Below are 23,895 nucleotides of genomic sequence, written 5' to 3' on the forward strand. Positions count from 1 at the left end.
ACAGGACCTGAACTTGCTTCAGGAAGGGAAAAAAAAGCGCCTGCTGGGCGGGTTTCCCCCCCTTCTTTCTGTAGCTGGCTGTAAGAAACAGGACGGGCGAGTCCGTGCCAAGGAGAAGGCGTAGACTTCCTCGTAACATTTCCTCCGCCATCTCCGCTTTAGTCTCCAGCACTGAGGGAGCGAGGAGGACCTTCTCGACCCGACCGAAGCTCCGTCTTTCTCCTCTTAGCGGCACAGCTCTCCTCCAGCTGACATGGACTGGGGAACGGACCTTTGGGTAAGCTGACAATAAACGGGAGGGAGATCTTTAAAAAACAAAATGAAGAAAACCAACAGTGGACAGCCCGCAGCGGAGGAGTTTAAAGCTGCTGCCGCAAACCTCAACCAAGGAGGCTGTAAACAAGTTTGTCTGGTTTGGAGGCTCTGCACTGACTCACTCAGCTCTGTACTGACTGTAAAAAAAAAAAAATACAAAACATAAAAAGTCAATTATTTCAAGGCTGTGCTTTAAAAAAGATTTGCATAAGAATGCATGTCCTGCAGGACATCAGGATCTGATCTGGTCTGACACATGGCTCTGCTAGGAAGGAAGAAAAGAAAGGTCTGAAAATGCTGTCATCACTTTGCTTGTTTTGCATGACCTGCTGGTCCCGATGTCAAACACAGCATGCCACACACAGAAAGTCAGGAAATCCTTCCTTTACAGAAGCTGCAGCCAGATAAATGCTCATGGCTTCTCCTCTTCCTGGCTCAGTCAACCCACCAAGAACTTATTTCAGGGCAGAACTCACAGGGGTGGTGAGAGTCAGCTCATCCAGAACCCATGTGGTACCTTATGGTTTGCTGATGATTTCAGCTTTGCTGATGATTTCAGCTTTGAATTCAGCTTTGATAGTTGGACCTTTGATCTGTTGTCCTCTGTCCAGTGGGTTCATCAACACCCTGGACTGTTTCCATAGGACACTTCAGAGTTGATAAACTTTTGTTTCGTTACTCTTGTGAATTTCTGCATAAGACCCATTCCCTGTTTATAAGAACTGAACTGAGTGACCACTCCCCCCTGGCATTTTTTGGACCCTCTGGTCCCAAAAAGGCAAAAATCCCATATAGTTCTATTAGAAAATAAACAGCTATTACTCAGTTATGTCAGAACAACCATTCTCGCTCTGCTACCTTTTTTTTATTTACTATGTTCTTGCTAATCCTATTTTTTTCATGACATTTTTGCGGAAGTGCAAGTTATTTAAGTTATAAGCTGGCAAACTAGATGCCTGAGTGAAAGAATGCGGTCTCACGTCAAACATTTGAAATATTTGATTGACAGCTTATCCCAAACCCGTTTTCAAGTGGTAGGGGTGAGGACTTTCAATAAGCCTCACATGACGGCAAGAGTGGTTGCCAAGAAACAATGACTTGGACCAATCACTGCTTACTTACCGTATGTCATCTGGCTCCAATATGGTAGCATTGTGAAAAAAATGGTGACTGAATTGACTTCGTTTCGTTGGAGCCAAAAGTAAACCATTTTCTATGGGTGACATCACGCCAATGTGTTAAACCAGGGGTGCCCAAATCCAGGCCTCAAGGGCTGTTGTCCTACATGTTTTCCAACCATCCTGCCATTGAAGTTCCTGTTGGCTAAACACACTTGATCAAGGTAATCAACAGCAGACAAGGCAGGGATTCTGGAAAACTAGCAGGAGGCCCTCAAGGACTGAATTTGGGCACCCCTCGGTTAAACGTTCCAAACTTGTAGCCTACTTTCAAGTGGTAGGGATGTTCCAACAGGCTTACTCCCGATTGGCGAAAACGGTTACCATAGAAACAAAGATTCAGACCGACCCAGGGCCAATCACTGGTTACTGACGATCTCTGGTTCCAACATGGCGACATCCATATCACCAAGAAAATTGGCTACTGAATTAACGTAATTTCGTTGGAGCTGAAAATAAACTATTTTGTATTGATTTTTCATTTACAGTCAATAGTAAGACTTGGAAAAAAAAACAAAGATCATGTTTCACCAAATCATTATACTGTTAACAGAATCATATTTGAAATGGAGCTCCTTTTATTGAGGCTTTCAATTATTCCAGCCGTCAGTTTTTAAACGGAAGTTAACTAATCATTTTTCAGTTTTTTAAATATAATTAAAACAATAGTTTTGATGAAAAGATGATAGTCAAAGTGGTCATTTTAGGGAAACTATAGCACATTTTATTGGACCCCTGTCTAAAGAATGTGTCTGGTTTAAACAGCAAACGGTTTCCTGATTTCTGGGTGAGATGCCAGTCTCAGATTCAGTTCCAGATAATCCCACAGATTTAACAAACCGCTTTTGTTTTGTGAGTAATCCGATGTTTTGCGAGTGTGGCTTAGATCTGTTGGATTGATCAGAATCCTGATAAAAATCCTCAGCGTGACTGTAGCAGTGTAAAACTTGCATCATAAGGTGCACAGTTGTGTCTGCCTGAGGTCAGGCGTGTTACACGAAAGCCATACAAGAGTCATGCAGACATGAAAGCCGCCAACAGAGGACTGAAAAGCGTCTGACCAATCCATGACGTACGTTTTTTTGGACCAGCAAAAGTCAGAGCTTATAAAAGTAGCTATGAAAATGAAACCTCAGCCTCTTTAAACCCAATAATTGAACATCAAGACTGACATTTTATCAGGAACTTCCTCTTTCTCGCAGCTACAGCTGCATTCCTTCTCCATGGGGGGTGGTGGTTTTGGTTGAAGTGGCTGTGGAGGTGGGGACCTCTCATAAAGCTCACATACTTACAAGTCTCACCACCGGCAACCAAGCCAAGGCCTGCTTCAGAGGCCGCGCTGCATTAAATAGAAACTGGAAACTTTCGGCACACTTCCTCACAGAATAGTATTTACAAGGATGAGGAGTCTGCTCTTTTATTTGACTCATTATTTTATTTTCAATATACATACAGTTCCTCATTCAGTTGAACTCAGTTGGATTTTCAGTTTGCCTTTTTTTTTTTTTTGGAAAGACCAGATGCCAAGTGTCAACAAAAATTATTTCCATGTCTTTTATAAGTTTTTTTGGTTACACTTACTTTAGTTAATACTCTTTCAACCCAAGCGGACTATTATGCCAAACCTGACAAACAACCACTTAATGCAGTCAGGGCTTTTGCTTGGCAGTTTTACTTTGTGATGGAGATGAGTAAGAATTTAACCTGAGGTCATCTTGGATCAGAAAACACCAAGGTGGCTGCCAGTTTTTTTTCTTTATACTAGAGCGAGTACAGACTTGTTCAGCTGGTTTCGGGCCTCTGGGAGTTAGCCACAGGGCGGAGGTACACTGAGCTAAGAATGATAATCTCATTCCACAACTCTTTCTGTCTCACTGTCTGTATTTCCTGCTGTCAGACATACATGCAGATGGAATTCACCAAAGTAATTGGGCGTAGCGGCAAAAGTGAGCCGCTCAAGAATGTATCTGAAAACATGTTTTACTGAATCTCCTCTTGACACCGCCCGTCACCTCCCTGTAGTGCTCTTTCCTGGTACAATCTTTGTCGCCCCATTGTCCCCTTCTGCTGCCTCCTCCCAGCCCAGACGTCAAGAACTATTACTGTATGATCTCAATTTTAGCTTCTCTGTCTTTGGTGGACTAAGTATGTGTTTCTTCTACCACTAAAGCTTTTAGCCATAAAACACATCAAATGTGCGCCCTTTATTAGAGTTGCGCAAAAGAATAAACAAGAACACCCCGAGGCAGAGTGTGTCCAGATGCAGACACTCCAGATGCAGACTGTTCAGATTCATTGTCCCCGGAGACTCTTGTACTGTACGTCATGTTTTGTAGACAAAAGTCCAAGACTGAGCACAACTGTTACCTGTCCAAAAGGCTTCTGTGTGTGTGTGTCTGTCCGTGGGTGTGTGAGTTTCAAATACTTGGACATGTGTTAAGAGACAAAGAAATTCTGGAAGAATACTATTGAAAGTGTTGTTCCCCTACTCCTAATACACCTTTGTATGAGGGTGTGTGTTTGTGCACTGAAGCATTGAATCTTTCCATCCCTCCATTTATCCATTAAAACTAGAGTTGCATCTTGTTTCCTTGGAAACGTGCAACTCCGTTTGGTAGGGTGTTCAAATGGGCCTCAGATTTTCTGAAGGTTATAGTAAAGTTTAATAAATGTTTTTGATGGCCATCTAAGGGGCAAAACTTGCACTTCCTTTTTGAGAAAAAGTGAAAGTATAAGTTAATCACGTTAAAGGGGCAACAACAAAGCTGCAAAAAAATGGTTTTTATAATTATTATCAGGTAGTTTAAATGTAGCAGCAAGTTTTAAAATGTTTTTCTGTAATAAATTAATTAGAAGTTTGTATTGTTTGGTCAACAAGTTGTAGTTTTAGTTTCATTTAGTCACACAGACGTGCCATTTTAGAATACTTTAATAATTTCCAAAAGTGTGCTAAATTTTGTTCACCTTTCGGCACAGGCGTTCATGGAGTCGCCACGGTGTATCAGCTCTCACTTATTCACTTTGGTTGTTTGGCAGAGTGTTTTACACAACTTGACACAAGGTCGTGTTTTATTGGGACTGGGGACCGGCACAAGGGAGACCCAGACTTGGGGATGAAGCTCATCGTGCCCTGTGAGCAAATCCTAATTTCCCGTGCACTGGTCCTACACACAGCCGCTCAAAGGTGTGTTAAATAATGAGTAATACATCTTTTAGACAAGGCAAATTGCAACATGAGAAGTGACAAGTGAGTTTACAATGGTTATTTTGCTGTTCGGTTTTGATTTTGCAGCAGAGGCAGAGGTCACTTCTGTTTGATCTCTTTTTTTACTAAAAAGTCCTAGTCTGATCATCTTTTTATCCAAAATTTTGAAAATTATGTTGTTGTTTTGGAAATACTTCTTGCAGAGTGGCAGTAGTTCGGTAGAAATTCATGTCCGAGCTGCGGGCAGAACTGTTGTTGTGGTGGAGTAAGCCCACCCCCATGTCCTGTTATCCATCTATTTCCACTCTCTCCTGCCAGCTTACAGCCCCTTAAAAACCTTGAAATTACAGGTACAACAGAATTGGCGAGCAATATTGGAGCTATCCAGCTGTACAGTTTGGACCCAGATGCCAGCTTGGACGGGTAAAACGAAGACATAGATGGGTCTATTTGTCCACAAGTGAATGCATCAGAAAGAAGTGGAGCAGGGAGACTGTTGCCTGCTGATTGCAGATTCTACATCACAACTACAAGCTTTTTTCAACAGTATTTTTTTTTGTCAGAAATGCTATTTTTAGCTTAATTTTCTTTATACATGTCCTCCATCATGAGAAAAAAAGCCATGTTAAAAAACAAAAACAAGTCTTCCTCTGAGTTAGTCTTAAAAGTCTTGTCCAAATTCTTGAGATAGACCTGTTACTTTCACCTCCAAAAACCGAATGCGGTGGCAGTTACAGTATTTGTCAGTTTGTAGACCACAAACCAGGGATTTGTTGGCCTTTTTCTAGATACTAATGCCTTCATTTAAACATAGTGAAAATGTATGTGTATTCCTCTATTATTTGATGTTCCACATATGGTGGATAATTACAGTCCCCATAAAGTGATATTTGTCTACAGCAACATGTCTTACAAGCACGATAACTCATGTTAGCAGAACAAATGCAGAATGGTTGTAAAGGTCAGGGCTATGGATGGAAGCAGGTGTTTCCTTTGTCGCGTTACTATACCTTTGTACTTGGGTGTGTAACTGTGTACATAAGCAGGTAAGCTATCTACAAGCCCCAGCCAACTGGCAGCTTGACTACAAATGGATATTAGTGAGAAAACACAGCTTTAATGTCTTATGTATGCAGTTTCTTGTAGTCTTGTAGCAAGTGTAGATCATCCTTTTGCCTGTGAAATGCAAATGTGTTTTGGAATATTGATGGGGTTTACAGACCCACTCAGATGAAAATCGTGTTTTTGGTAATTCTAACATGTTCTTGTGGTATTTTTGTCATGATGGAGGACATATATAAAGAAAACTAGGATTAATATAGCAATTCTGACTGTTTCTTTATTCAAATTGTTGTAAATCAGGAGCAAACAAAAAAATGCTGTTGGAAAATAAACCTCTTTGTGACGTAGAAAATACACTGGACGGGCCACAGGCTCCCTGCTTCCCTCCATTCTGATGCATCCACTTGTAGACAAATAAATCCTTGAACATCTTCGTTTTCCTCATCTGAGCTGGATACGGCTGGATAGCTCCAATATTGCTCGTCATCTTTATTGCAGTGGTAATGTTAGGCTGGGGGGGGGGGGGGGGTGATGGGCTGTGAGCACACTGGCCAGAGTGTAAACAGAGATCTCCCATTAATTAAGGGGTGTATGTGTGTGTGTGTGTGTGGGTGGGTGGGGGTGGGGGGGGGGTTACTCTATGCCAACAGTTCTGCCCACAACTCACAGGCGAATTTCTCATGAACTACTTTCGCTCTGCAGAGACTATATCCTAGAAACAAGACAGGTTTTTTGATTTTGACAAAAAATGTCAAAATCCTAATGAAAAGTGTCCACTTGGAACACTTTTACAATAAATCACAAGATAAACAGAATGGGTCTTTGTGATTGTAAGATTGCAGGTTCGATTCCCGCCTTGCATGCCCATCTGTTGAAGTGTCCTTGGGCAAGACACTGAACCCCACCTTGCCTGTGGTGGGACGTTGGTGCCAGTGTTCGGCAGCGGAGCCACCATCAGTGTGTGAATGTGTGTGTGCATGGCTGAATGGGTCTGTGACTGTAAAGCACTTTGGGCCTTTGAAAGAGGGTAGAAAGTGCTATATAAGTATACACCATTTACTATTTTTTTGGTCTCAGGAAAGTTTTTTTGTCTTTTTTTTACCCAGGTCAAATTTAGTCCCAAGGCTGACAAGTGTTGGTTTATGGACCTTTGGGAGTTAAAAATAAATAAATACATAACAGCCCGAGAGGTCTCATTATTTGTTAAGGTTTTAGTGACCCCCACCAGGGGTTGACATAGCCCAGAAATTTGCACTGGCCCACAGGGCCAGTAGTTTTTGAAACTTACTGGCCCTGCCTGAAAGTTACTGGCCCGACACCGCAAGTAGCGGGACCCGCCGCTCCGCAGGTGCTGGCAACTTTAGGGGGGTCCGGGGGCCTGCCCCCCCGGAAACTTTTAATATGGTGCAATTTGGTGCATTCTGGTGACATCACTTATTTCTACACTTTTCAATGACTGAAAATAGACCATATCAAACTTAAATCTGCTCTAGTCTGTTTCAGATGTTTTGAAGAGAGCGCTGCAGTGAAGTAGGAAACACTAGTTAAGAAGTTTTCATGCTGCTTCTAACGGCAAATATCGCAATAAATCATAAACCTTAAATGTGTTAAAACAATCTAATGGCAGCTTGAACCATTTAACGAATCAAATAAATCCCTTAATGCATTTGACCAATCGGATGGACGCCTTCACATTGTTGACCAATCAGATGGAGCCCTATTATGTTAGATGTTTGTAACCTATGTCAACGTGGGTCATTTGGAGTATAATTTTTAAACTGGGAATGGTTATTTGGTTATTTTGCTGTTTGTTTATATACCGCAAATTATATCGTTATCTCAATTTTAATCTCTGATATCGCATATCGCGAGTTTTCCTCATATTGTGCAGGTCTAACTGAGATCATTCAGCTAACTAGAAATACTTACTGCTTACAGTGTTGTAAAGAAAAACAAAATTAAGTAGTTTAACATTCTACTGCATTTGAGTCTGAGATTCAGGTATTTGGAGTTGCCTTTGATTCTTTGACATTCAGCTTAAAGCTTAGTGCATACAGTTTCATCTTCAATGCATTCATTAAATATCTTGCTGTCCATACTACTAATTATACCCACTACTCCATCCAACATATTCCTATCTATTCCTGCCATGTCTTCCACATCTCTGACATGCTTCAGTCTCTCTTCAGTGACGGTGTCGGATTTATAATCAAATGTAATAATAACCCACTGGCTTGTGCCTTCGTTGTTGCTGTTTAACATTGTTTTGTATTGAATTGTTACATTCAATAAAGTTTGAAAAAAAAAAAGTAGTGAGCGCGTGCCGCGTGGTGCTCGGCAGTGAAAGCCGCGCGAGAGCAGGCGGGAGAGAAGGAGAAGTGATCAAAGGTTTCCCATAGAAACCCTTGAAGTCTGAACACAGGACTAGCAGAAAAACTAAATTATGAAGACGAGGTAAATCTACACGTTTTCGCAAAATTTACTTTATTGAAAAAGGTGAAGAATATATAAACCGTTAGATATTTTAGTGGCCCGAGCGGACAAGTGAAAAGTAAAGTCTTGTGGTCCGCACTGCTCGAAAAACAGGACCGGGCCAGCGGACAAATGGCTATGTCGAGCCCTGCCCACAAGTAGAAACATGTCCATTTCCATGAGCACTAGATCCAAAGACCTAAGAAAGTACAGTAGTGTTCAGACAGTTAAAAACATAGTCATATCCTGGACAGGTTAAAATCCCAGTATGACCACAATCCAATGTTTCCCTAAGAAGAACGGTTGGTGTCAAAGTCCTTGTGTGAATTATTTGACCATTCACAAAAAAAAAGCAGAAGCAGCTCACACTGATTAACATAATAGAGTCTGTTTCAGACTACCACACACTTCACGTGGATTGATCTGCGTAAACTAAATATCCGTGTATAAAGGGAACATTTCATGCAAGAAAAGACAGAAAGCAGAGTTGGAGTATGAAGCTGCTGCTGTTATCAGTCTGCAGGCTCTCTTATCATTGCACACACTGCCTCAGTCAGAGATTGTCAGAAACTTTAGGGAGCTGGCACGACAAAGAATTTCAAGTGTCTGGCCAGTTTGAGAATCTCTTGGTGTTCTCATGCCCTTTTTTGGATAACAGAACACTTAACATAAACATACTTTTTACATACTGTGAACACATCAAGTTTAAGGATCACAGTTTAAATGGATCAGAATAAAGTTGTACTAAAAGATTTAGCTGGAATGAAGTCTTTTTTTTTGCGGAAAGTCAAATGCATCGTCTGTTTTGTTTGGAAGGCCTTCACCTTGTTTCACATCAGTCAGGCCCAGCTGTTTCTCACCATATCTGTGTAAACATGTGTCTCTGTGCTGCTGCTCTCACAGGACCAGTATGATGTCATCGACAAGCACACTCAGTCTGGCCTGGACCTGATGGACCGTTACATCAAGTTTGTGAAGGAGCGCACAGACATTGAGCAAAACTACGCCAAGCAGCTCAGGTGCTTCTACACGGGCATCTATAGACATTTACAGTAACCTGCACCTGAATTGTGCAACTATTTTTTTGTCAACACTGACTTAAGTACTTTGGTTTTTTACTCGGTAACAGGAATCTGACAAAGAAGTACAACAAAAGAGGAAATAAAGATGACCAGGACTGCAAGTAAGAAACCGGTTATGAGCGCTTAAGAAGGAAATGTGCCATGAAAGTACATGTCATTTTGCTAACTGTTATTTTAAGAAAGCCAAAAAAAATACTAAGAGCATCATAGTTTCTTGCTTTTTTCCCCCATGTTTTTTTTTAATGAACCTCTTTCTTTGTAGAGAAACCACTAAATTATTCCAAAAATGTAAGATATTTATTTTTAGTCACCTATTATAAGGTATCAAAAATACATATTCATTGCTAAATCTGGATGTGTAAATTTTCTTTTTAAACTGGTAAGCAGCTAATTCTGGTAAAGATCCTGCAGTGAGGGGAAACTGCTTCAGCAAAACATGATGATATACCGTAATAGAGGAGCATCAGCAAACTCAAACATGTTTCTCACCAACTTTGAAGCTGTTTCACTTGATGCTGGTTGTGCCACACTAAATGTGTTTAACAGTAGTTTTTTGACAGAAATCAGCTCAGTGGGCTCATGGCCTGGATTAGAACACCAAGGCCCGGCCTACTCAGAGTTTGTGGGTGTAAGCATTTGCAAACATAAAGTAATGGCACCCACTAAAGCCCCTTACATTTGATTTACCAACGCACCAGGAATTGTGATCAAATAATAGACGCCTTCCATGTAGGGCATTTGACAAATACAGAATGGAATAATATTCCTTTTACTTTTTTTTGCTTTTTTCACTAACACCTTAATATTATATTCAAATATCACTATTTTCACCAGTTATTCTCAATTAGTCACCCAGCAGTCAAGAAACTGCAATCCATTTGTGTTTGCTCATATTTTTCAAGAGATCAGAGTAAATCAAGGCTCAAGTCTACTGGGTGGCTAAACTAGTTAGACAAGCTGGTTAGCTTGATGCTACTGTGTGACTTTTAAAACTTGAAAGGCTGTTGTGAGTCCACGCCTGCAGCCTTTGCTGTTCTCTTTCTTTCATTTTAAATGTGCCATGAAGCTAGCTTGTGTGAGAACTTAGCTTTGTGCTGCTGAAATGACGATCCACATGATAGTGCCTCTCATTTGTCACAGAAAAAGGAAAGCCTTAAAGACCCACTCTGGTGAAAAACAGGTTTTTGGTGTTTTTAAAATATTCTTCGAGCATTTTTCTCATGATGGAAGACATATATTAGGAAAATTAAGCTTTTACAAAGATGCTTTTACCATAAACAAAAGATGATTGGAGTGGGACTTTAACAGTCAGCAAAATGACAAGAACAGCATACAAACATACACATATAACCTCACAGGGGGTTAACCCCCGTACAGGTCCTGTGGGCTTTTGGGTTTTCTGGGCCCGTAGAGGGTCGCAGAAAGGAGCGGCGGCTTTTTAAGGGGAGGAGTTGTCTTGCAGTTCCCTTAAGGCTCATGCATACGTTAATATTACAATTGCCGTCCACTCACAGCATATGGGTAGTGCTGTTGTCCTGCACCCTTAAACCTGTAGGACGTCACATAAACTACACTCTGACTGTCTAATTTTCTCATTTCTATCAGCCAGGGTGCACGCAAAGAACACACAACAGGTGCTCAAGGAGCGGGCACATATCACTTGAACACCACTAATTGTTCGGCAAAAAAAGCCTTTAAGCATTAAAAAAGAGAAGTTGAAAAAATGACAAATTTTATATAACACCTCCGTCTCTCCACCTTTACGTCCCCTTACGTCTTGTGTAATCCTACACAAGACGCACAAGACGTAACTTTTGTGCTATCCTAGGCACTTTAACATTGGGAGTTGGGTCATCTAGACCCACTAGACAGTGCACTGAACCTTTTTTCTTCAATGATTTGTGATCTTCACTGGTGTCCATGGATTACATGAAATCTTTCCACCTTTATCCACCTTTGCCATGGTAGGGAGAACACATCAATGCAAGGGTGGGGTCATCTAAGATAGCACAAGGGTTAAGTAGTTCCTACAACCTGTCCCCGGCAGCATCATTGTATAAAAAATGTTTGCTCGACGATCTTAACCTTTTGTGTGGACCACCTACAGGTTTTTCTAATTTTTTCCCTCATCTACCTGTAAGTGCAGTTGAGACTAACGCATTAACAATTGTCAGCAGTGGCGGTTCTACACTAACTTACTCCCTGGGCGAGTAACCCCACCAGCGCCCCCCCCCCCCCCCCCCCACACACACACACACATACAAAATTTGACAACATCCTGTTGTGTTCCCTATCTTCTATTTAGCCATTTTACACAAAAAATGCATGAATTTTCTAGACTCGTATTACAGGGGGGTCAAACTCAGTCACACAGGGGCCTAAGTTAAAAACACGCTTAAGGTTTTGGGCCGAAGAAGATAAATGTTTACTGAACACACTAAACCTAAACTTTTAAACCTTTTAAACTGAACTTTTTGAACATAAATATGAATAAAAACAGGAACACAAGTTAAACCTTAAAGAAGTTGTAATATTTTGTTCTCCATATAAATATATTCTGTCAAAATTATACAAATATGAACTTGCTGCAGGACAAAAAGCAAAGAAAGCCTGGAAATATTAATAAGAAATTATATCAAATAATTCCATTTTTTTTGCTCTTTCATCATTTTTTAGAGAATTTTTTTTTAGAGCTGGACTCCTGCTTCATTTTTAGCAATAATTTCTTAATGTGTGACGTCCTGCGTGTGTCTTTGTGAAACATATCAGAGGGATTAGATCTAAAAAATAAAACTTATTGTGATTAATATGTTTAGGTCTTATAAAACATTAAAGACTAAATCTTAGAACTCATCAGTGGGATTACTCCAAAAATATTTGGCATTTCCCTAAATTTGTGCAACACCAACAGCAGAAATCCTCCAAAAAACTCAATCCTAAAAAAATGGTCTGATCTCATCCCCCCTCCCCCTCCCCCTCCCCTTCCCTCTGACACACGCGGCTCCGTCTCTATGACGGGAGGCGCAGCTGCGGCCCAGAGTTGGTTGTCAGATAGAAAAAGACTCCCAATCACCTGTTAGTGTGATTCAGCCAGCCACCGGCGAGTTGCGCTCCCCTCTCGAGTTTTTTGACTTATGTTCCAAAGACTACCGCAAAGAGGTGTGGCCGCAAGCGTCTTGCAGCAGAGGGCGGTGGTCACGTGCGCATCGGGTCTGCTGTGTCGGAGCAAAGAATTGTGGGAAATAATCTCCATTGCCTGCTTTTTTCGAAATTGGGTTGAGCACGGGTGTTTGTTCTGCCTAATTCCTTTTCATGTGCCTGTTTTACGTTGTTTCACTCTGAGGTATTCTTTTTTTTTTTTTTTTTTTTTTTTGCACCATAAGTGTGAAGAGCAAATAGGAGGAAGACATTCTTAAGAGTCTGATGTGTCAAACAAAAAGCATTAAGTGTCGGCTGCTAAAGCAATTTCAAATTAAAAGCTCCAAGCTTCCTCTTTGAATATAGTATGTAGCACATTAGGTGTAACGCCTCAGGCACGGCAAATGGCGCCCCCTATGAAGTGCCGCCCTGGGCGACCGCCCACATCGCCCATATCAAAAACCGCCACTGATTGTCAGGGGGTATTTTTTGAAGAAGAGATCAACTCAACTCAGTTAGATTTAACTTTATTTGTATAGCACTTATCCTGCTACAGAGCATCTCAAAGTGCTTCCTATAATAAAATAGATATTAGTAAGATAAAAATAGTAGTTAAAATAGTAAACATAGTAAAAACCGTACAACTAATAATATTAAAGTTAAAAATAAAACAAACATAAAAAACCTAACACATACACATCCCACCAGTACAATCAAAATAAATTGATTTAATTGTTAATAGGATTTATATAATGAAATAAAAATGTGGAAAAGTAAAAACTATGTAAAATCTTTACTAGAAAGAGACAATCTAACTAGCATGGAAATCTCTGTCTCTCTATTGCAGATACAGCAATCATGCTGCGTTCCAGGAAATCCTGAAAGAGCTGAACGACTACGCGGGACAACGGGAGGTCATTGCCGAAAGCATGACCACCACCATTTGTACCGAACTCATTAAGCATTTACAGGACCTTAAAGTGGAGCGCAAAAATGTGAGGGGGAAAAAAAAGAAAGGAAGGAGGGCTGATTAACTTTGATGGATTGCTTTGGTGCCATCTTAACCTGCCACTCATTTAATGACACCTCTTCTCTTCCCAGCACCTGTTAGATGTCAAGAAGGCCCAGCAGAATTTAGACACTGCTTTTAAACACCTAGAAACCGTGAGTCACTCAATTTTGTTTTTACTCAGATGAAATTTAGATCATCTAATTGTTGAATGAAAGATACTTTTATCCTGTGATGGATTTAGCCGATGCTTTATTTAACATGATTGGATACATTTTGGTAGAAAATCCAAGGTACTTTTCTATAACTGATTCATTAGGTGGTTATTTTTGTGAAACTAATTAAATATTGAAAGTCATGAACAGTTAATAATATTTATTATCGCATAGGCAGATGAGAATACTTCTGACTCTGTTGAGTTCTTATGACAACAACCTTTTGAATCAGTGATCAATAACTTAGAAATACATAATGTCCTCACCGTTGTATTATAAGGTTTTATTCCTTAAGTTGTACTACATTTGTTTGTGTGTTTTTATTTCGATAGATAAAAAAACGTTCTGCCAAGGAGTGGGCAGAGGCTGAGAAAGCAACACTACAAGCAGAGAAAATTGAAAGTGATACCAACTCTACCAAGCCGGATGTCGACAAAGTAAACAGAAATCAAACCTGATTTGATATGACATTGTTTTCGTTTTTCGTATACTTCAATTTCTTCTTTGAAAATGTAATTGCCTGTCTCTGTTTCCTTCTTGTAATCGTCTGTCTCCTGCATCCTTTCCTGGTTTTTCTTCACTGCTTGGGGCATCTACAATTTTCTCCACCTCATTACATCCATTTATCTTTTTCTCTAAAGGCTAAACAGCATGCAAACGTGCGGACACACATAGCAGACGAGTGCAGGACGGACTATGCTGCAGAGCTGCAGAAATACAACAAGGAACAGAAGTCCCACTATTACTCTGAGATACCACAGATCCTTAATGTGAGATTAAATGACCCTAAACTCATAGGTTAACCAAGCATGTGAGGTGGTCAACAACGATGTATCTAAACAAAGATGCTGAATATCTCCTGAACAGAAACTGCAGGACATGGATGAACGGAGGATCAGGATCCTGGCGGAGAAATATTGTCGCTTTTCAGAAATTGAAAAGAACGTTCTGTCCATAATCACAAAGTGTCTCGATGGAATTACTGCAGCGGGAAAACAAATTGATGAGAAAAAGGTACGTTTGTATCGACGTTTCTCCTGCCGTTTCTGTCTGATATTGCATTTGAGATGTCGATGATCTGACTGACAGCAGACTGCAGAGGAATGATGGGATTTCTTGTTGTTTCAAATAATCTAGTTGGACAGAAACACACTTTCAGTCTTATATTGTGTAGATAAAAAATTATTTTTACTGTTGGGGGAAATGTACATGTTTTTGATTTTTGTTGAAAATCACAAAATACAAAATTTAAATACTTTTTATTTTTAATATTTGATGGAGGTTAAAGTTCACGGAGTCACCCAACTGATTATTAACTAATTGTTTTGAGCTGTTGCCATTTTTGTTCAGTGACATTCCAAAAAGGGTGCAGATTCCAGTTTGACAAGGCTTCAATAGATTAGAGCTCCAGCCCCTGCAAAGCTGATTACAACCCTCTTGAGTGTTTATTGCTTTTGCAAAGTGCATGCGTGCAGTTCACTTTCTAGGATGAGTAAACATAGTCCAATGATGCAAATAACCAACAGAGCTTTGCAGTTAGACTTTGTGCAAGGCTTTAATTCACCTGAATGTGAAAAGGATTCCTTGTGTTTTAGTTTGATGGAATGTAAAGGTATTTGTTTCTGGGCTGGAACTGGTTTTACATTTCAAAGAAGGAAAAGAAACACCACAAAATTACTAATTAATTAATTATTAATTATGTATTTGTATTATCTATTTTCTTGAATTCTTCTGTACAGTGACTAACAACAAAATATTGTAAACATTATTTTATTACCCACTAGGTTTTTATGAAATCTGTTTTAGAATCAGTTGAAAGCTGGAAAATTTACTAATTTGAAGTTTGTACAGAAGTTATGGTGTTCGGTTTGTAAAAAACAAAACACAAAAAAAGCTCAGAGGAATAATTTTTATAACTCCTTATTGCAAAATATGTTTAGTATGGTTAAACTGAAACAATTTGAACTTTTTGCTTTAAAACTAAAAGAAAATCTATTAGTTTGATCAATTCAGTTTGTCTGTAGATCAATTTCCCTTTAATGTATTAATTTTTTCCATTATTGGCACAAATGTGAATCACCACAGACAGATTATCTTGGTATCTTTACTGATTTAATTTGTAAATCTTTGTGTGTCTAACACGGCCGCACGATATGAGGAAAACCTGCGATTTGTGATATTAGTGATCAATATCGCGATAACGAAATAACTTGCGATTCATGACCAAACAGCAAAACAACCAAATACATAATTTCCATTTCACTGCAACAATGTAATTTAAATCAGAATCAGAAATACTTTATTGATCCCACACGTGGGAAATTTGTTTGTCACCATAGCAACTGACAGCAGAGGGAAAAAAAGACTTAGAATGAAATAAAAAAAACAAGAACAAAGAAAATGTAGCATAAATGCAAACATCAAAGTAGTAGTATAATTTAAAAAGCTATTTAAAAAGCTATTTACAGAAAATTAGAGTCAACATAACTTAAATTACACTCCAAATTACCCTTGTCCACATAGGAGGTGAACATCTAACATAAAAGGGTTCCATCCAATTTGTCAAATGCATAAAGGGATTTATTAGATGTGTTAAATAATTCAAGCTGCCATTGGATTGTTTTTTCACATTTAAGATGACCATTTATGGCAATTTTTGCCAACTTTTGTGATATGCGTATTGCACAGCTTACGATAACGATAACTTTGCAATATATTGTGCAGGCGTGGTGTCCAAGTACATTTGTCTTTTCTCTCTGCAGGACTCCAAACTTTTGATAGAACAACATAAGTCTGGGTTTGAACGACCCGGGGATGTGGAATTTGAAGACTACACCCAGGGAGTTAAAAAAGCTATTTCTGAATCCAGCCTCAACCCACCAAAAGTGCGCGGCAAGCTTCGGCTGTTCGGAAAGAAGCACAAGGTGAACTTCCACGATGTGCACACTAATGCTTCACACAGCCTCACCCACCTTTGCTTCTACCTTTTTAATTTGGAAAACGCAAAGCAACGGCAAATTCTAAACATTAAAGCCACTAAATGGGATTGAATTACAGGAAAAAAATCAATCATTTCTCAAAAGGTAAAATGGCCACATAAATGAGTGAGTACTAAAACAGCATGAGATAAATCAATTAAAACAATGCCTCAACCCTCAATCACTTAGTTTCCATGGATTTGTTAAGTAAATGGAGTAAATTGATTTCAGCCAGGATGGTGTGTTACAACTCTCACTGCACAACTTCACTGCCTGTATTGATGCTCAGTGTTTTCATTCTATTTTTTTAACTACTTGGAAAGTCAACTTTAAAACCTGCATTTTGTTTTAATCCCCTTTAGTATCGTGTTAATAGAAAGTAAAAAACACATCATAATGGTTAAATAGATAATCTGAGTGTTCATAATGAAAGTAAAAACTATGCTGACCTAATATTTTCTTAAAAAATCCCCAAAGTGGGCTTTTAATTATGATTATGCTGTTTTTTGGTAAAAAATTAAAATATCTGTGTCTTTTTCTAGGACTTAGTTTCTGCAGAGCGGCGGTAGTTTATTCGAAATTTGCCTCTTAGTTGTGAGCAGAACTGTTGGTCCGGAGCAACCCCGCCCCCCATTTCCATTTTTGCAGAGCAGAGAAGGGAGCTTATGGCCCACCCAGCGTCATTTCTATATCATGAATACTTTTTTTTTTAAACAATATTTTTTCATCTGCTCCTGATTCACAGCAACCCTAACCCTAACCCTTTGAATAAAGAAATACTCAGAAATGCAATTTTAATCTTAATATATGTCCTACTTCACCAGAAAAATTTGACAAGAACATGTTAAAAACATCAAAACACAATTTTCATCGGATCTTTGAACATGTGAAAGGAGTCAAAAACTGTCAATTCCTTTTGTTTCAATAAAGCTCCCTGAATTTTCCTATTCCCTAAAGGCTTAGTTTTGCTCCTATTAATACACATTTAAGAGACAATTAATTATCAAATGCATGTCAGGAACATTTTTCATGTAAGCTGTGCGTGCTACAACATGAGTTTCTGATTGGAGACAGTATTAAGGAAAAACAAAGTTCAAATAATGCTTAAAGGTTTTGTTTTTTTTTCTGAACAATTCCAAGTTAAATGCTTAATCAAGAACCCCCCTTCCCGCTGGCTTTTTTAAAATTGCAAAACTGTCATCTCTCTCACACACACACACACATACATATGACTCTAAACTGACATTCCTTTCATATCTCATCCAGTGACCTGTATCCCTCAGGGGCTGATTCTAATTCCAGGCAGCTGCACAGACATGCCCCAAAACAGCTCGGAGTCTCTGTTACTCTGTATCTGCATTATTGCAAAATCTCTGCAGCTCTTTGTCTGTTTCCTCTTTTTTTCCCCTCACATCGATGCATCTGCCCTCCTCTTCCTTCCTTCCTTCACTCCCATCTTCAGTTTACACCTTTTCTCCTTCATCCTCATATTTGGATGGAGCAGTGCACCCCTCTTTATCTCAGTCTGAAGGAGTTTAATAAAGCCAGTGAGGCTTTAGGTTGTAACATTTTTGTTTTTTTCTTGTGGTCTGTCCTGAGTGTTCTTGCTTGTAAAATATCTCATTGATGCTAGTGGCACATTAGTATCTGCTGAAGGGTGTTTGCACCTCTGTCTCACTGAATGTTATTCTTATTTTTATTTTATTTTTTTGTCTAGACGTCACATGGAAATAAGCATACGGTAAAACATGTTCTTGTTGCACACAGGATCTATGGGAAGTGTGCAGGGATAAAGGGATCTGGTGTCAAACCTCTGTCACTCTGAAACAGTTCAAAGAGTAACTCCATATTAGATGTTCTGCAAGGACTTCTGGGTAAAAAGCATCTTTCAAAGAGCTGCATGCAGTCCACATTCAAAACACACAAAAAAAAGTAGTAAGAGTTCGAATATCTGCAGTTCCCTAATTTGCCACTAGAGGCTTGTTGTAGTTTCTCTGCAGACATTTTAGTACGCCCAGATGCTACCAAAACAAAAATAATTAAAGCTTTTTCCATCAACTGTTTTGGTGTTTATTGCTAATATAAGCAATCATGACCACTGCATTAGCCAGAATTTTTCATCTTAAAAAATATTTAGAGTTAGAGTCTTTCAAAGTTTTTCTCGTTTACATTTGAATGCAAACCGTTTTGATCACTTTTAAATCTCTAATGGCTAAATTTTACACTCAGTCAATAAAAAAGCACGACATGAGTGATGTAAGCATATCTATCAAAGTTATTGTTTTACATTTATTTTAATTTCCAAATGACTGCAACTTAGCTTCGCTGCTGACGGTCTGAATGAGTCAGAAAGGGTTCACAACAAAGTGGAGTTACTCTTTAATAAATCTACTAAAGTGTATAAATCTTTGGTATAAGATGCTGCTTTTTTTGAAAACTGAAAACTGTGAAATGTGAACTTTAATGGAAAATTATCCAAAGCTTTCCTCTGGGATGTCACAACAAAATGACTTGTTTAATGTTAATAACCAAATCAGACACAGATGTAAGGTTCTACACAGCATTTCAGAAATATCTGTTATTTTTATGACTGTAAAGTTTAAAAAATTAGTTGACTTTAAGCACATATTAATATTTGTGTTTAAAAAATATTTTAAGAAACATAGATAGATTAAAAAACTTTTTTGATCCCACAAAGGGGAAATTACATTGTGTCCAAATTAGCTTTAAAACTAAACTTAAAAAACAGAAAAGTAGTTTGAGCAGTTGTCATGGAAATATGTTCCTCTAAAATAGTCGATCATTTGAAGCAAATGAAGCAAGAAGTAAAAATCTTTTACTTTTAGGTTTTTTCACAGGAAACAAACACAGCCATGCACTGATCTCACTGTCACAGTTTGAACAACAGATCTTATTCTAATAAAATCTCTTACTTAAGTCAACAAAAGTAATCCACATTTTTTGTGAATGTAGTTATTCTGTATGAGATCAGAAACTGAGTATATTTTTAAAGTGACTACACAAATTGTTTTGATTTAAACCAATATTAAAAAAATGTAACAAAGATAAGATGTCATGTAGAAAAAATACTTCAATATTATTTGCAAACATTGTTGAGGTATTTTTAAGACTTTCAATCAAAGTGTTAGTAGGGCTAGACAAAATACTGAATCTAGTTTTACAGGAAATACTTTCACTATTTGAATTATTTTTTTAAATGAAATGGGAATTCTTTTTTCTAAAACAAATTAACCGTTTTTTAGCCTGAAGAAATTCAACACATGACCTATAAAATATATTTAGGGTTTAAAGGGCCTACACAATGCAAAATCTATTATTTTTAGCTTTTAAGTAATGTTCATCCCTCATGAAAAGAAACCCCAACGCAGTATTTTGATCACTTCATGTATTTCTGAGTATTCATCTAAAACCCTGCTCTCAGTTCTCACATTGTGACATAGACCAGTGAGGAACCGCCCCTTTCAGGAAGAGTGCACTGCCAGCACCGCTCCCAGACTAACACACACACACACTTTCTCTGCAGAGCTAAAGGCAATTGGCTAAACGCTTTCCTTTCCTATGCACATCCATCTTTGGAAAATTCTGATGTTATCTGTTTTTGTGGGAGAAACGCAGTCAGGCTGGTGAGGTCTAGGCTGACGTCATGAAATGGGCGGTACCCACAAGGAGAGAAAGGCGGTGCCTCAGAGATCGAGTCGTCTTACTTCCAGATTGGAAATGAAGATAACTAATATTTAATCAAAAATTTGTTCTTTTGTGTGCGTGAGGTAATATATTATTATATACGTGTTTACTAATAAAGGTTTAAGAATAGCATGTTATATGCCCTTCAAAAAATCAATACTTTGATTTAAGATAAGTTAGAATTCAGTTAAATCAATTGCTCAAACAGCCAATTCTTGAATGCACCATGACACTTTACTCTTTTAAAACCTTTTTTACATTTGAATTTTTATGGCATCACAGATGAAAGTTATATTTGTTCTTTCGGTCTTTGTGGTTTTATTAACCAAAATAGACTCTTCACATGCTAATTCGTGGTCCTCTATTTTAAATTGATCCCTCTGTCAACATTCATCATATGGACTCATACGCCAAATAAATCACATTATGGGGGGGAAAAATCTTCAACTTTTCTTTGCTCCCTTATTCCATAACTGACCAAAGAGAAACCTTCCACTGACTTGAATGCAAGCCCAGGTCTGAAGGTTCGGTTTGTGACTCAAAGCAAGCCAGAATTCTAAAAGTTTAATCACCTTTATCAATTTATGGTATTGTAGAACCTGAGCAAATCCTCAGTGTGGGTTCTTTGCTGAAGGAGTGAACTAAAACCCCTTAAGAGAGCTATAAAGGCACAGATTTGAAAGGGGATTTCATAAATGAATGTCATCCATTACAAATAACATAACATGTCTCACAGAAAGTAATTCTGTGTCTCTCCTGTGTTCATTGATTGGAAGCTGAATTTGCAGCACTAACCTGTCTGTTTTTGTCCACATCTCTTTAGCAGCGACAACAAGGTATTGAGTGTCTACTCCTGTTTATGAAGATCAGCCTGTTGACGGTGTGTTATGTGTGTTATTGCCTTGTGTGTCTGTGTTTGTGTGTAGGCACAATCAGAGGACTTCTCTCACCTTCCTCCAGAGCAGAGGAAGAAGAAGCTGCAAGCCAAGATTGAGGAAATCAGCAAAGATCTGCAGAAGACTCAGGACCAAAGGTGAAGAGGTCAACTGTGAAGTTAGTTGTACAGCATGTATACTAAAAATGTGCAGCTTCCAGAAATGTTCAGAGGTTATCTTGATACAACTCCAAAACGATTCTCCTCCTATTTAGAAAATTATCAAAAATTGATTTTTACATTTTTGAATTAAACAGTGTTCCTGAGATGTTTGCACATATTATAAATAGCCATCATAGCTACATGTAGATATAAACTTTTCATTTGAAAGCTTAATTCCCACTTAAAGGAGAGGTTTTTTTCAAGAGAAAACTAGCATTATTGTGTCCTTTTAATGCTAATTTCTACTTATTCACTCTCTGCTTAAGCAGTGCATATATTCTCTAAGCAACACAATTTTGTCTGACCTCAGTGAAGCACTGGATAAGATGAAGGGCGTGTATGAGCAGACTCCACAGATGGGAGACCCTGCCAGTCTGGAACCACAGATCTTAGAAACTTCCCAGAAAATAAGCCGCTTGAAGGGGGAGCTGAATAAATATGAGGTACTGCACACGCCCGCATGCATACAAATCACAAACAATCGTTTTAGACCTTATAAAAAATACCTTTTTCGTGTCAGACATGGCTTTCAGACATAGTAGGAGGAGAGGAATCGCCCAGCACCATCAACAACAACAGTCAACACGGGTAAGGCCTGCATCCACTTAAAGAAATATCACGGGGAAAAAACAGTTTAATGGTCACATGACAATATGGACCTCTACCTTTACACATGTTCTAACTGAGCATGTGCAATGGAGGCAGCCAGTGTCCTATAAGGCCTGACTGACCAACACGTGGCCGAGCCTGGGAGCTTATGTGTTAGTATCGAACCAGACTGCTTCATGAGCTCAGTTCAGGCGACCTCAGAGCTGATATCTGTGTCTGCTGGCTGACACCAACCATTTGGTGGAAAACATCGCAAAAATGGAATCTAAAGGAAGTGAAAAGACCTTTACGGGAAAATGTGTCTTATTTTCTGTCATGCAAGAAAAATAATCTTATCTAGAAAGTTTTTCAGAAAGGAAAATAATCTTTGTTTAAGAAAACATGTCGTGGTGACTGGAATTTTTTTCTTAAAATAAGAATTCTTGATAAGAAATGTTTTGACTTATTTAAAGAAAAAAAGAGTTTTTGACTTATTTCTAGGGTCCTGGTTTTGCAGTGCACCACTATTAAACCCTACACATTTCTTTACAGTTCATTATTTTTCAACTTAAATTATTAGAACTCATGTGGGTTTTGTTTACAACTAGATTGTCCGGGTCTCACCTCTACTTAAATGGGTTACAGTCAATTTGTGGTCATACACTGCAAAAACAGGCCCCTTAGAAGAAAGTCAATCATTCTTACCTTAATGGCCGATTTTCTTTAAATAAGCTAAAACATCTGCCTGACACAACAGAATAAGATTTTTTCTTTTAACAGTCTATTTACCTTCTTAAGATTTAGTTTTTGCAGTGTACTGGTAACATTTTAAAGGTATAAATATTTACTTAACATTTGATTCCTTTTATATTTATTTTATAACAGGTAGTTTTAAAAGATTAGTTGTTGGTACCTGGGATGGCCAAAAAAGTTTTCTGGTTTTTTTCAGAAATATTTTCTTGCTTAACGATAGTTTTTCCTAATGGGAAAAAAAATGTTAGTAATTAGATTTTGGAAGCTCTCAGCTGTCATCTAAACAGATCTGTCAGTGTCACCTAACTTGTTTTTCCCATGTTAATAATTTAGTGGGTCTTCAGAAAAATAATGAGCGGCTGACCTCCACATCAATTTCTATCGCCATTGATTCTGCTTTCCATGTCTAACCTTTGTTTACCTTGGAAAGACACATTTTGAGTGAATCTTAATACTACATGTACATTCAAAAAATAAACAAAAAAAACGCGAATTCATATATGGATCACATAAGGACAAGCATGTGAAAGTGGAAATGTCAGATTTACATGACAGAATGTCTCCAGCCTCCAGCCCAGGTTCAACAGAGTGCATCTCCTCCTGTATGCTTAGTTCTTAACAATTCAGACAAAAAAAAATCATACAAATATTTGTCCACAAGGGGGCACTTTAAAAACACACATGATCAGGAAGATAATTTTACTCTGTTAGAGGTCTCTTATGGCTAGTTTTTTTTCTGAAAACTGAAAATTAATTCTGAATATGTATTAAATCTTAATCTGGATGCAAACTGTTAATTTGTTAACCCGACATTTTGTTTATTACAATTTTTAAGATATTAACTTCAGTAATATTTCAGAGAGTAAGCAAGAATGTATATATTTTTAAAGCTTTTGTTTTGGATTTAAAATTTTGTTGATTTATTGATAATTTTTTTGGGTCTAGGAATGACAATTCTCAAAACATCTACACAAGTTTTGAGGAGGATTTTGATGACATACCATCGCCCATCGGCCACTGCGAAGCTTTGTACACCTTTCAGGGTATATTTTTTATGGCTCACTTTTATCTCATACATGCATAAACCTCCTTTTAATCT

At 38.4% G+C, this 23,895-nt stretch overlaps 1 protein-coding gene across 2 annotated transcripts in view; it reads left to right on the top strand.

Moving 5' to 3' along the window:
* The window catches only part of trip10b (thyroid hormone receptor interactor 10b), a 26,001-nt gene continuing 2,106 nt past the window's right edge, over nt 1–23,895 (top strand). The window contains exons 1-13 of one of the 2 annotated variants that reach the window (XM_011477482.4): nt 1–277; nt 9,136–9,251; nt 9,362–9,415; nt 13,300–13,447; nt 13,554–13,616; nt 14,009–14,113; nt 14,318–14,446; nt 14,544–14,690; nt 16,439–16,600; nt 21,286–21,392; nt 21,766–21,898; nt 21,976–22,043; nt 23,742–23,839. In XM_011477482.4, the coding sequence (XP_011475784.1) occupies nt 254–277; nt 9,136–9,251; nt 9,362–9,415; nt 13,300–13,447; nt 13,554–13,616; nt 14,009–14,113; nt 14,318–14,446; nt 14,544–14,690; nt 16,439–16,600; nt 21,286–21,392; nt 21,766–21,898; nt 21,976–22,043; nt 23,742–23,839 (1,354 nt within the window). In that variant the 5' untranslated portion in view covers nt 1–253. Of the gene's footprint in view, nt 278–8,120; nt 8,215–9,135; nt 9,252–9,361; nt 9,416–13,299; nt 13,448–13,553; nt 13,617–14,008; nt 14,114–14,317; nt 14,447–14,543; nt 14,691–16,438; nt 16,601–21,285; nt 21,393–21,765; nt 21,899–21,975; nt 22,044–23,741; nt 23,840–23,895 lie in introns of those variants that run through there. The other variant, XM_078950814.1, reaches the window with a different exon arrangement.

This window comes from Oryzias latipes, chromosome 1 (assembly GCF_053564925.1).
Source record: "Oryzias latipes strain Hd-rR chromosome 1, Olatipes_Hd-rR_3.1".
NCBI lineage: Eukaryota > Metazoa > Chordata > Actinopteri > Beloniformes > Adrianichthyidae > Oryzias > Oryzias latipes.